The 12389-nt window shown below is 50.7% G+C and overlaps 1 protein-coding gene across 1 annotated transcript; it reads right to left on the bottom strand.

Moving 5' to 3' along the window:
* Window positions 1–10010: 10010 nt before the first annotated feature.
* SPRY4 (sprouty RTK signaling antagonist 4) lies at window positions 10011–10910 on the bottom strand (the record flags this gene model as incomplete). Its single annotated transcript, XM_080352933.1, has 1 exon — window positions 10011–10910. The coding sequence occupies one exon, from the start codon at window positions 10908–10910 to the stop codon at window positions 10011–10013; it is 900 nt and encodes a 299-aa protein (XP_080209059.1).
* Between the last annotated feature and the right edge of the window lie 1479 nt (window positions 10911–12389).

The raw sequence follows: 12389 nt of genomic DNA, 5'->3' as shown, positions 1-12389 counted from the left end.
CCCAGAGTGACGGTGGTGGTGCCATGCAGTGGTTGGCTTCCTAACACCCCGGCACGCTGGGACACCCTGCTGGGAACACAATGAGGATGGCGGGAGAGGTTAAAAACGCTCAGAATTAAGAATATATATCCAAGAATCAGAATCCAATTGCAGAAGGGAGAAAGGAAGGAGGATGGGGAGAAGCTGTTTGTTAATAATGAAGAAAGAACTTTTACAAAGCGCTCATGTCCAAAGCTCTTTAACTTTTCCTGGCATTTCCCATCCATTCCATTGTTAAACCCTCTGCCATCGGAAAGCAGCGCGGGGCCAAGGCGCTGGGTGATCTCATCGTGAAGGCTTCTGCAGCGCCTCTGTTTACACGCCTCGCAGCATTTGCTCCTCAGATTTAGTTTCCTACTTTGAAGAAAAAAAAGGGAAAGAAAATATGTTTCATTTGTGCAGCGGGCTGCGAGGAAAACAGCACCTCGGCAGTTTGCAGGGACGGGATGGACCACAGCGGATTCCCACAGTTTAGAAGAGGAGACAGGAAGGTCTTAGTGACTCATAAACACTAACAGATTCTGTGTTTGAGTTTCTCTTTGTTGTTTGTTATCCTTAATTTCATGGTTTCCCTTCTTTTGAGCATGTTTGTATGTTTTAGACGATGCCATCATTCTGTCAGGACGCTTTGTGTGTGGTTCCCACACAGGAGCAATGTTGTCTGCCCAATGGCTCCGCTCAGAAAAGCACAAAAAGCAGCCGGTGGAAAACCTTGAGGGCTCCGTTTGGTGCCACATCCTGACACGCGGATCACGGGGCAGTGGGAAGGAGCGGGAGGGACGTTTCCCTGGCATGTGGCAGCCGTTGCTTTGCCCCGAGGGGCTCAGGACCTTGCGAACGGGAGCAGCTCAGAGGCTCAGACTCAAAGGTGCCCAGTTGCACAACCCTTCATCCATCGCTCCTTGGTCATTCACGTGGTGCTGTGAGGGTGACCTGGGCATTTCCCATCCCTCCTGGGTTGTCCTACCAAAGAAGCCAGGGGGTCCTAATTAACTTAAAACCAATTATTTGTCAGAGGGACGAGATGAGTTTCCCTTGAGCAAGAAGGTCTTTATTGCTTCGTATGGACCTTTGTGTGGTCGGGTGCATCTGGCCTTACACAGGTGCCTATTTAACTTTTCCCCCTGCCCTCTCACCAAATCCTCCCCCTTTTTTGCTATTGCAATGTGCATGAGCTGATCCCCACACTTGCAGTGCTGGGGATAATTTAATCCTGCTGGGAAGCCCATGTGTTGTAAGGCGCAGAGAAGCCCCTTTTCAGATGAGGCATTTCGTCGCTATATCCTTTAGCTCAGCGAGGTGGCTGTCAGCAGCTGCGGTGGCTGCGATGGTCACATCCCTGTGTCCCTGCAGATGCAGTCAGCTGAATGGCCTTTCCGTGCTCTTCTCTGGATTTGGGGACAATAACCGTGCAGCTGTTTAAATACACTTGAAGTTTCAGAAATGCACAAGCAAGCACTAAACTTTCCCAAGGTGGCTGAGTAATCTTGTTTGCTTTAGCATTTTAGTCCCCCAGTTACCCAAGCGAAGGATATTGCCTCTTTAAACAGAGTTCAAAAAGCCCAAGAATTTTTTATAAATAGCTCACATCCTCTTGATAACAACCAGGCTGCTATTTATTGCCCACTTCCCCCCAGACAGACAGGTCGGAGTATTTAAAATCGCACTTCCCATGAAATCCAGAGGAACTTGGTTTTTCAGGTTCCTACAATTGTTTGTCATTCTGGGTTTCCTTTGCAGTTTACAGCGTTCAGCCGGGCTAACCCTGAAAAGGAGCCGGCTGAGGGATTGTTAAGATATATTGCTGCCTCGCTGGAGTCCAACCCGCATTTTCCACTTGCTGCTTTGGGACAGGAAAGCTCATCACTTCCCAGCAGCATGGGGTCTTTCCAATTCATGTTTTTCACCTCCGGACCTCAGTGAGCACTCTCTGCCCCTATTTTACATCCCCACCTCCTATTCACTCAGCAGCCAGGTGGCCCAACCTCTCTCTCCTGGCGCAGAGCGGGTGGGGGCCGCGTCGCGGTGCTCCGGGGGGTGGGCGCTGCAGGCACAGGGACCTCGCTGGGGCACCAGGGCTGGGGAGGTGCTGCTGCTTTCAGCAGAGTTTTAGGCACATCCGTACAGGTGAGCTGGGATTTGTCCTGCCCGTAATTCACAGTAACTCAACCCCACTCTGCTCAGTGTGAGTCCTTTGCTGTGCTTCAGTCGCGCTGAAATACAGCTGGGGTTTTCTTAGCAGTGGTACAGACACCCATCTAAAGGAAACAATACCTTTGGTGGTTGTTTTTATATGGATTATTTACAGACATGTCGGGGAGCTGGTTCGTGCCAGCCTTGAAGCTCCCTGCAATAGTGCAGCAGCCATGAGGCTGCTGCCCAGGGGACGGGCGGCTGGTAGAAACACAGTTGTGGCTCCTTGTCCTCAAACATGAGAGATGCTCAGAATTTGGGTTTGATGGGTTCCTAAGTGCTTTAGACCATAGATCCCTGTTTAGACTCCTGTAGGGTCTAAAGTGAGAATCTGCGCTAATAGCTCTTTGTGAAAAGCAACTAAATACTGTATCAACAATAATGGATTTCTTTTTTATTCATACTTCAGCATCTGTTTGGGCAAGACAGCTCCACTGAGGAGGAAACGTGAACCGTTTCCTTCCCAGCTCAGAGCAGGAGATTCCTTAGGGGAGGATTTTGCTGCTCCGCACACAGTCGGACGCTCCAATGTGGTAATTGGAGTGAAGGGCCGTGGTGCAGAACGTCCCAGTTTCATGCTCCAAGAATATCATGTTTCTGATTAGGAAAACCCAGTTACATAACTGCATCACATAATCACAAACATACCTGGCATGGAGCAGACCTCGGGTTTATGATTTATTCATCAGAATTTCTTCGTGCATGAGTTTCTATTTATTCCTCTGTTGTAAGGGGAAAAAAATGTCAATGAAAGCTGCAGCGCTATGGAGCACAGTTCAGTCTTCCCTCTGCTCGGATATACAGAAAAACAAGTTATTTCAGACTTTCTGTTGAGAAATTCCTGGGCCTTTGTGCTTGGGAGCACAAACCCCGCTTGTGTTTGCAGAGCCCACGTGCAGGGGAGGGGGGTGCTGGGGGCGCCCGCCCTGGCTGGTCCCTCGTGGGGGCTGCACCCGGGATGCTGCACCCGGGATGCTGCACCCGGGATGCTGCACCCGGGATGCTGCACCCGGGATGCTGCCCCGCTGCCTGCACCGGGCCGGGGGACAGCGGGCTGGCGGAAGCCGACAGACACCTTGGAGACTCAAAATCCTGGCTGTTTGGTTCAGAGCCTCTGCTCCTCCTCCTCTACTGTTTTCTGGGCTTTACAGGCAGTGGGCATTGCTGAGGGGTCGAGCTCTGAGTCCTGACTGCTGAGACTGGGTGAAACGGGTGATACCAGGGAGCTGTTTCTAAGCTTTCTGGTTGTCTTTTCTTACCTATGATAACCACCTCGGAGGAAGCAGTAGAAGCCTTGATGTGTGCAAGCTGGGGGCCCAGGGCTGATTTTCCAGGGGCCACGAGGGGTTCTGGTGGCCTGGGCACAACCAGCACCTTCTGTGAGCCCCCTTCACCCCCTTCTGCCTCAAAACCAGTGACCCACCGCAGCCCCAGCTCTGTTTGGGTGAAGGTGGCTCCGTGCCCCAAAGCAGTTTGAGTCTGAGCCCCGAGCTGGCGTGGGGTGCAAGAGGAGGGGTGAGACCCGCATCTCTCTGCCGAAAGGCTTTGACCTTTGCAGCCATCTCGTTATGTCCCTGCAAAGGAAGCGTTTGCTCTGTGTGGGAGCGCAGGTGCCCTCGAAGGATCGCGGTCATTCTCGGCTCTTTGAGCAGATCGCTGAAGTTTTACGGTGCTCGGCGGGGGTCGGAGCGGGCAGCCCGTGGATTCGCCGGCTCCCGCAGGAGGTTGTTATCATTAGGAAGTAAAACAACATGCGAAGGCAATTCATCTTTATCCTGGCCATTTGTCTGCTGCTCACAAAAGGCCAGACTTCATCTATGGGTGCTGTGTGCTGGTTTGTGGACCCTCAGCTTCTCATCCGGCCGGGACATGGGGCTCTCCCTCCTGGCACAGCTGCCCTTGTGCCCATTCACACGCTGCTGATGTCTAATCCCAGCAATAGGAAGTATTTACTATTGGGAAAGAAGCTCTGCGGGAGGTGGTGCCCACGTGGGAGCGACAGGGCCGTCCCGTGCCGCAGCCAGGCCCCCCCGTGCCGTGCTTGCCCCAGCATCACACCTGGAAATCCGAGAAAGGAGAGAAAAGCCCATGTATCAGCAGCATGGACGCCCACTGCAGCCTTTTCCTGGATCCCGTCCTGTCTGTTGCTCCCCTTGCTCTTGCAGAGGCATCATCATGGAAGAATGCATCGTGCCCCCTCAAAACACCACCTCCCACCTGCCCGTGAAGGAGAAGCCCCGTGCCCAGGGCTTCGGTTAGGTTTTGCTGTGAAGCCGTGCTTATTGCCGCGTTTGTCTCTGAGGATGGATGCAACTTGTGCCTGATGTCGCATGTTTGCTGTCCCAGTCCCCTCCTCCCACTGCTGGCAGTGCCGACAGATCTCCCGCCTCACCAGGAGTGGTTTTTAAACCTTTGGAAAATCTCAGCGTGTTTATGAAGTACATATTTGAGCAAAATAGCTTTAAAGGAAATGTCAAAATTTGCCTTTTCTCTCATTTCTCTCATTCACTCACTCGGGACTGATGCGTTGCTTAATGGCCGTTTTGGATGGTTTGATTCACTAGAAATTCGCTTTCTGATCTGACCTCCAAGAGCTGTGGCTGCTTTGGACCTGACAGTGAACTGAGAAGTCTGTTGTTCTTTTAGGTTTCTACCTCCCTTTGCCACCTTATAACCTGTGCTTGTGGTGCTGGACTTGGTTTCCTTCAATGATCAATTATTGAAAAATGATTTTTAAAAAGATGATAATTCTGACTGAAAAGATATTATTTATACTAGTCAAGTTAACAAGAGCGCTCTGGTTTGCTTCCAGCAGAGAGACGTGAATGCCGAGTTGATATTTTTAGAGCTTTATGTGCAAGACACCAGCCAATGTTGCCAAACTCAGCTTTAAATTTGTACATCCTGGCTCAGTCTGTTTGGTTAGAAAACCCCACCACCAGCATAACAAATTCAGTAGCTTTTCCGTATTGCAATTGTTTTGGCATCAGATGTCATGACATGTACAGTGTAGCTATTGTCTCTTTATCTGATCCAGTGACTAACTCAGCGTTATTGTTTCAATATCATTTCAGGGCAGGTAAAGCGCTCGTGTTATCTTTGCGGATGACACAACACGTGGCTTGTCTTTTAATGACTCATAGCCCGAGCTCCATAGTGCGTGCAAATAAAGAGCAGGAATGGTGACAAATAACCTGGATACTTTATTTTTAGCAGTTTAATGTGATGCTGGTGACACCCGCGGCAGCAGCCGAAGCGGTGGCAGGCGGGTGCTGTGTGCCCGTGGATGGGAGCCGTGGGTGCTCCGAATCCACTGTGGCCCTGGCCGCGCCGGTACCGGTGTCTGGGTAAATCATGCGTAGGAGCAGCTCTGACTTTTTGTCTGTGAAAATAACGAATTGTGAAGGGAGTGCTGCCCGGCTCTTTGGCGAGGCGGCTGCATTCGCACGTGTAGGACCCGGCGTGTGCTCGGTGCCGACTGCTGATCCCGCCCCGTGTCCCCCCGTAAACAGGGCTGGGGTTTGCATCCCGCCCCACGTTGCCCTCCCCGGGGGTCTGGGTGATGCCTGTAGCTGTGGAGAACTAATGTTGATGCCCACCTATTGTTCTATTAACGTTTGGATGAGCACAAGAGGAGGCGTTGGTAGGACAGAGCCCGTTCCTCTGATCTCCATCTCTGTCCCGTGGTCCGTCTGTCCCCACCCTTGTTGGAGGGGCTGTGGTGTTCAATCAGACCCCATCTCTGGCTGCTCGGTGTGTGGAAAACATGGGATTTGCTCGTAGGAATGAGAAGTGTGACAGTAGGGAGCGAGTCTGAAATGTGGAGGGAGGTTCTTTAGGACGTGCCTGTTGGCAAAATCTCTCTATGTGGAGGGTACCGCCGACTTTGGTGTGGGGTTTTGTTTTTGGTGTCATGGTGATGGGATATTTAAATGATGCACTCCCCGATGAACCAGGCCATGGGGCAGCACAACCCAGCATCGCCTGGGGTTCCTCGGCCGGGATAAAACGGGGTCTGTGATTCCCTTTGGGGTGAGGGGTGTCTGCACCCACGCACCAGTGTCCCGGGGCCAGCACTGTCCATATTACCAGTTACCCTGCCCGGGCGCCCCACGATCGCTCCTGGTGTGCATAATATCAAATAACCAAGTTTGGGCTACTCTCTACTTGTATTTTCAGAATAACTTCTATAAACATTGCTTGGGAAATTTTTGTTTTTAAAAACCACAACAGCCATTTATATATTTAACAATATATATTTATATATATATATATAATTTCTAGATCAGTACATTCATCAGTACTTGTTTTTCTTCACAAACAGAAGAACTCTTACAATAGTAGACTTTCTAAAATAAATACTATTAAAATAGAGCTTCAAAATAAATATTCTATACAAAGAAAAACCTTCTGTGGTAACTTCTCAGGGTGTACATGTGGTGGGGTGGCAACAGGAGAAGGGGGAAACCTTTCTCAGCGTGTCCGAGCGAGGGACGAGGAGGAACACCCAGTGCTGTGACAGAGTGAGGGCTCGTCCGGGCGGGAAAGCCGGCGCCCAGGGGGCAACGGGGTGAATTCAGTCGCTACTTCCTGTACCCGGCGGGCGCTGGGACAGAGGGAGCGGTGAGCGATTATTTGGCCGGTGATGCCGCTCTGCTCTCAGCGAGCTCCCACTGGGGACACGGGTGGCATTGCCAGCATGCTGCTAAGTCACCCCCTCGTGCTCTCCAAGCCTTTGCTTGTGTGTGTGGGCAGAGGCCAAAGCCTCAATGAGTTGCGACAGCAATTAGCAGTTTGGGGTGGTAAAGCCAAAGTGCTCTGCCACCTTCGTCCTCAGAGGTGATGCGTGGTGGCCCAGGGCCAGGAGAACCTGTCCTCACCACCCCTCTTGCCTTCGTGGTCCCACCGCACCGATATGGACACGGTCATAGAGCAAGTGTCGTGCCCGAGATTTGTGCTAATTAGCAGCCGTTCATCAGTTTGCAGGAGGGGACACGACCTGCAGGGAGGATGAGCAGAGCTGCTGCCGTCCTGCCCTCACTGGGGCTGAGGTGACACGGCACGGTGCCCGTGGTACATCTCAGGGGTGGCAGGAGACCCACGTACCTTAAAAGGGGATGGGGGAACAGAGGTGTTGGGATAGGGGAACAAAGACATTAGTGACCGGAGCCGTCCCCTCCGCCAGCCCCGCAGCGCAGTGCCGCGGCTGAGCCCCCGTTTTGGGGGACCCTGAGCCTCCCCGAGCGCTTCCCAAGGGGCTTGCAGCTCCCGGCCGAGCCGTGGCCGGTGGGGCAGAGCCCGGCACCGCGCCGGGGGCTGAGGAGGAGAGGGAGGGTGGCTCTGCTACATTTACCACTGCTCTAACACATCCACTAACGCTTCACGGCCTTCCAGCTTGGGAGCGGCTTACACCATAGCAGGACTTATATATTAAAAGAAACCAACAGAGAAATAGTTTACAAGTATGTACAATGAAAGGAAATCCAGAGGGGATTGCTGGGTGTATATACATGAGTGTAGATTGGCACGGTGGCGACCACTCCAACGGTGTGTTTGCTTGCAAGGGCCACGTGTCTGAGCCATGGGCTTTGCTATTGCAGGTTTTCAGCACAGATCCCCCAAGAACAGCCAAGGACAGAGGGGCAAAAAGGCAAAACCACCATAAGTAGAGGCCATTTGGACATGTGTGGTCCCAATAGAGGAGGGCAGCAGGTAAATACATCTCCTGCTGTGTTTTCTAGCCTGTTTGCATCTTAGGAGACCAATTTCTCTTATTAAATACAAGACCTAATACATTCAACCAACAGTTCAGCTAATTTGGGGTTGGTTTCCCTTTTACCCTTTCCCCTCTCATTTGTGCAAGATAATATATACAGCTTTGGACCCCCAACTGCTTCCTTCTTCCTAGTGTCCCCATACAGTCAACACAAGGATAAACTATAGGAATCGGTATCTAGTGACAGATGTAGCATCCCTTTTCCTATGATTTATCATACACAAGCTAGCAAATGTTATAAATATAGAAGGTTTGCTTTTTTTTTTTTAATTCTCCATTCAATAAATAGCTACAATTAAGCTTCACTAAACCCCAAGTCATCCAGATTAAATGAATTCTTAAAACAAAAGACACCAGAACTCCCGTCAGCACGTTCCTGCCAACCCCCACGCAGCAACTGTATTGCAACCGAGCAAATGGGATTCCTGGAAATGCTACATGAGCTCTGCCTATTGCTTATCTAATTAGAGACGACATGTCACTGTCACTGCTGTGCATTTACTGAGGACGTTTCCTCTAATTAAAAAAAAAGTGGCTAGATCAGTTTTCTGCATGCAACAAGTATCTACCTATTTATTACAGGGTTGCATGTTTGGACAAAGAGTTTTATTTAGCACCTTGTGGCTGTGGAGGGAAAGGGGTCACTGCACCCGAGGGGAATGCAGAACCGGCCCTTGGCGAGTGCACGGAGCTGATGATATTCACTTACTGAAAACCATGGGCAAATGTCTTCAATACGCTCTCTTCCCTCCCCGGCTTTCCCTGGCGTTTGTTAACACTAAAATAAACATTAAAAGTACTCTCTACATTTAAAAAGACACACTTTTGTACGGAGGAGGCAAAAGTCAAACAGCAGCAATAGGGCTGGGGAATGGGCTGTACTTCAAGCAAAGGCCATTCTTCCCCAAGATTAAAAAAACTATCTTAATATTTAACGAGCAAAGAGCTTGTTCCAGGAGAGGGGGTACTGCATTGATATCCCTATAAAAATACACCTATGTGTGTCCTAGGCTTAGGTTTTTGTGACTTGCTACAGTGCTTAAGAGGTCTGGAGAAACAAACACTGAATATCTTCACTTTGTGGCGTCGGTTAAGATCCGCTTGGCCCCGGCACCAGGGCAGCAAACGCGCCGTGGGGAAACGGGATCCCAGCAACATCCTTCTGGAGCGGGTCTGTACTGTTGATGTAAAATTACTATTCCATTGAGTGAAACCTGACGCTGTAGATCAGCTTCCAGCCAGAGCGACACGATGTTGATACAACTGCCTGAACAAATCCTGCTGCTGTTCTTCTTGGGGAGGGAGCAACCCTGCCGCCACCTTGCTTTAAATAGAGGCTCCAAATCAGTGTGGCCAGGTGGGTTCAAAGAAAGCAATACGCCTAAATGTTAAGAGACCCTTAAATGAATGAACTGTATCTTTACTTCTGGTTCGAAATCTTTGAGGGACATAGAAAGCTTCTGAGAAACATGTACTTTGTGTGCAACTGGCCCTTCTAATGGGGTGGGAAAGGAGGGCTACAGGGAATTAACCCATCGCCTTGAAGAGGCTGCTGGTAGCAAATGTGGATTTGGAAGGAAAGCGAAAACAAGAAGCCCACCCTGAATAAGAAGCCGATGCAGCTTTTTGCAGCTGGGAATGGTATTGCTTGTGCGGCGGTGCCTGCCAAGCGAGCAGTTAATGGTTCTTGTGGTATGCAGGCATGGTGAGCAGCCGTCCGGCCGAACCAGGAGGTTTTAAGCAGCTGTACTTCAGGATATACATAGGTTTTCAGTCTTCACTTTACATTATTAGGATTACTCCTTTGGCCCCATCTATTTAAATTCTGACCAGTTCCAAAACCCTGAAAAACCCAAAGTGCTTCAGTTTGTGGAAACAGTTGCTTCTGCTTTCTCCAAAGGCAAAAGGCTAAAGTTATTCTCAGAACACAGGTTATTAAAAAGAGCCAGTGCCACCCTCCCACCCCCCCGAGCGTCCTCCCACTCCCCATCCTCCCAAACTATCAAAAGGGCTTTTCTGGCCTGCTTGCTTTGCTCTCCGGCAGCGCCTTGCAAATGACGCTGTTTGTGTTTTTGCACCGGCAGCCGGGCCGGCTCACTCGGTCGTAGCATCTCTGGGCCAGCTTGACGCAGCCGGTGGCCGGCAGGTAGCAGAGCAAGCAGGGGAGCACCAGGGACAGGGCGCTCATGAAGGACCAGCGGGCGCAGCAGTTGGAGTGGGAGCAGGAGCAGGGGTGGTCGGCACACGTGCCCTCGTCGTCCTCGTTGGTGCAGTGGTAGAAGACGCCCTTGACGAGACACATGCAGGTGGAGTAGTTGACCAGGTTCTGTGCTGAGCAGAGACACCCTTGGTTGCACACCCAGCACGAGGGCAGAGTCCGGGGCAGCGCGCACTCCTTGCACTTGCATTTCCCACAGGCTTCACACAGCAGAAAGTGCTTGTCCAGTTCCTGAGACACAGGGCCCTTCAGGTCCAGCGGTTTGCAGTTAATCACCTTGGGCTGGATGCGAACCGCCCTGGGGGAGGACTGCTCCGCCATGGGCACCGGGGCCATGTGGTCCAAGAGCCTTTGGTCTGAAGATGTGCTGCTGCTGCTGCTGATGGAGCTGGGGCGCCCGCTGAAGGAAATCCAGGGGTGGGTGACATCCTGCTCACAGTGCTGCAGGTGCTGGTTGGTCAAGACCAGTTCCTGGGGGCCTCGGGGACGCTTCTGGGCTGCCAGCTGGGAAGCGGTGGGGTTGTCAGTGTAGTCGTTCTCTATGTGAGTTGTCTTCATTTGGTCGATTGGCAGGATGGTGAGTGGATGCTGCAGCCGCCCATAGGGGATCCGGCTGTCCAGCAAGGGCTGGACCATCACAGAATTGGGGACAACGGTGATGTTGTGGGGAACCCGGGGCTCCATGGATAAAGCAGTCTGATAAATGGTGAAAAATCTGCTCTTAAGTATCCTGGGGGAAGGAAAGGAGAAATAAAAGGGGCAGGGGAGAGAAAGAGTGCATCGTTATTGAGTTACACTGCAACGCCAGCCCAAACAGGGCTCTTGCTGAGGCTGGTTGTTATGCAGAAGGTAAATTTGGGTCCAAGGGAGTCAGAGCACTTGCCCAGGTACTAAGTGCCTCGCTCCTCCCCTGCTGCTGTGTCCCTCTCCCTAACCTCGGTCACATCGCTCCCCTCCAGCCCTGGGAGGGGTAGTTACTGCAGGCTCCTGAAGCGCCCACTCATCATTTTTATTGAGGGAAAGCACATCTTAGGGTTACCGCTGTATATTCATGCGTATTTTTGTCAGCAAACTGTCTGAAATGACTTACCTAAGATTTGAGGATTTCCCCCAATTGACACCTATCCCTAAAAAACCTGATGCAAAACAGTGGCTCACGGGAGTGCTGGCGTGGTACAAAGATGCTTCGGAGTGCGGGGCTGAGCGCTGGTCCTGGCTAAGCCAGAGTCTGCCTGGGAGGGCGGCTGGGCTCTGGGAGGACGTGTCCCGTCCCCAGCAGGACACACTGGTGTCCAAGGGAGGTGGAAGTTCTTGCTCAGCAGCCTGTGTGGTCACAAACCAGCGTGAGAAGGGCCGGGAACAGCTTACAGGAGAGAACATGCGTGGGTCGGGCTCATCTGTCCCCTCACACGGGTAATTAGGCACTCCTCTTCAAAACACTAAGTGGGCTAATATTTAGTTTAAGTGCTGTTTACTAGCTAAACCAGCTAAGCCGTCTAGTGCCACAGTTTCTAATTTCATTGAAAGAGTGCAATTTATCCTGGAGTTGATCCAGAGATTCAGCAGCGGCGTAGGACAAGAAACCACAGGAAGTAACTAAACTTAAATCAAAGAACGGAAACGACTTGGTTCAAATTTAGAAAGTGCACATTGTTTTCTAGTAGATGTGCCATTTCCTCGCAGGGTGACCTTTATTCATAAATAATATAATGTTGGAGATCAGTTTAAAGAAGTGGTGGGTAGAGCTTCGGAACAAGTTGCAGGAGGGGATAAGCTTCTGGCATCAAGAAAAGAGAAACAGTGAACAGCTTAAGGCACTGCCAGTTGTTTGTGTTCAGACAAACAAATCAACCTTTTCCAAGAGCACAAAGGGTTTTAATATTACAGCAGTCTGAAAAAACGTCAAGGAAGAAACTGCACCCAAGTACAACCAAGTCACACACGAGAAGCGAGTAAATGTACACCTATTATGACTGTTGCAATGCAGTCCTGATGTTGTTACTCTTCACTAGTTAAATTTCTCTGCCGCGTCTTTGCCGTTCATTTGAAATTGTTTTATCTCATTATTCATAGCTCGTTGACATCCTGACTTGAAAAACAAGAGAGTTTTTAAAGCATCTATTTCTATTTATGGTATTTAAAAACAAAGAGAGGCAACGATTC

This window comes from Nesoenas mayeri (assembly GCF_963082525.1).
Source record: "Nesoenas mayeri genome assembly, chromosome: 14".
NCBI lineage: Eukaryota > Metazoa > Chordata > Aves > Columbiformes > Columbidae > Nesoenas > Nesoenas mayeri.
Note: the sequence above shows the minus strand (reverse complement) of the source record. Positions and strands in the feature narration are given on the sequence as shown.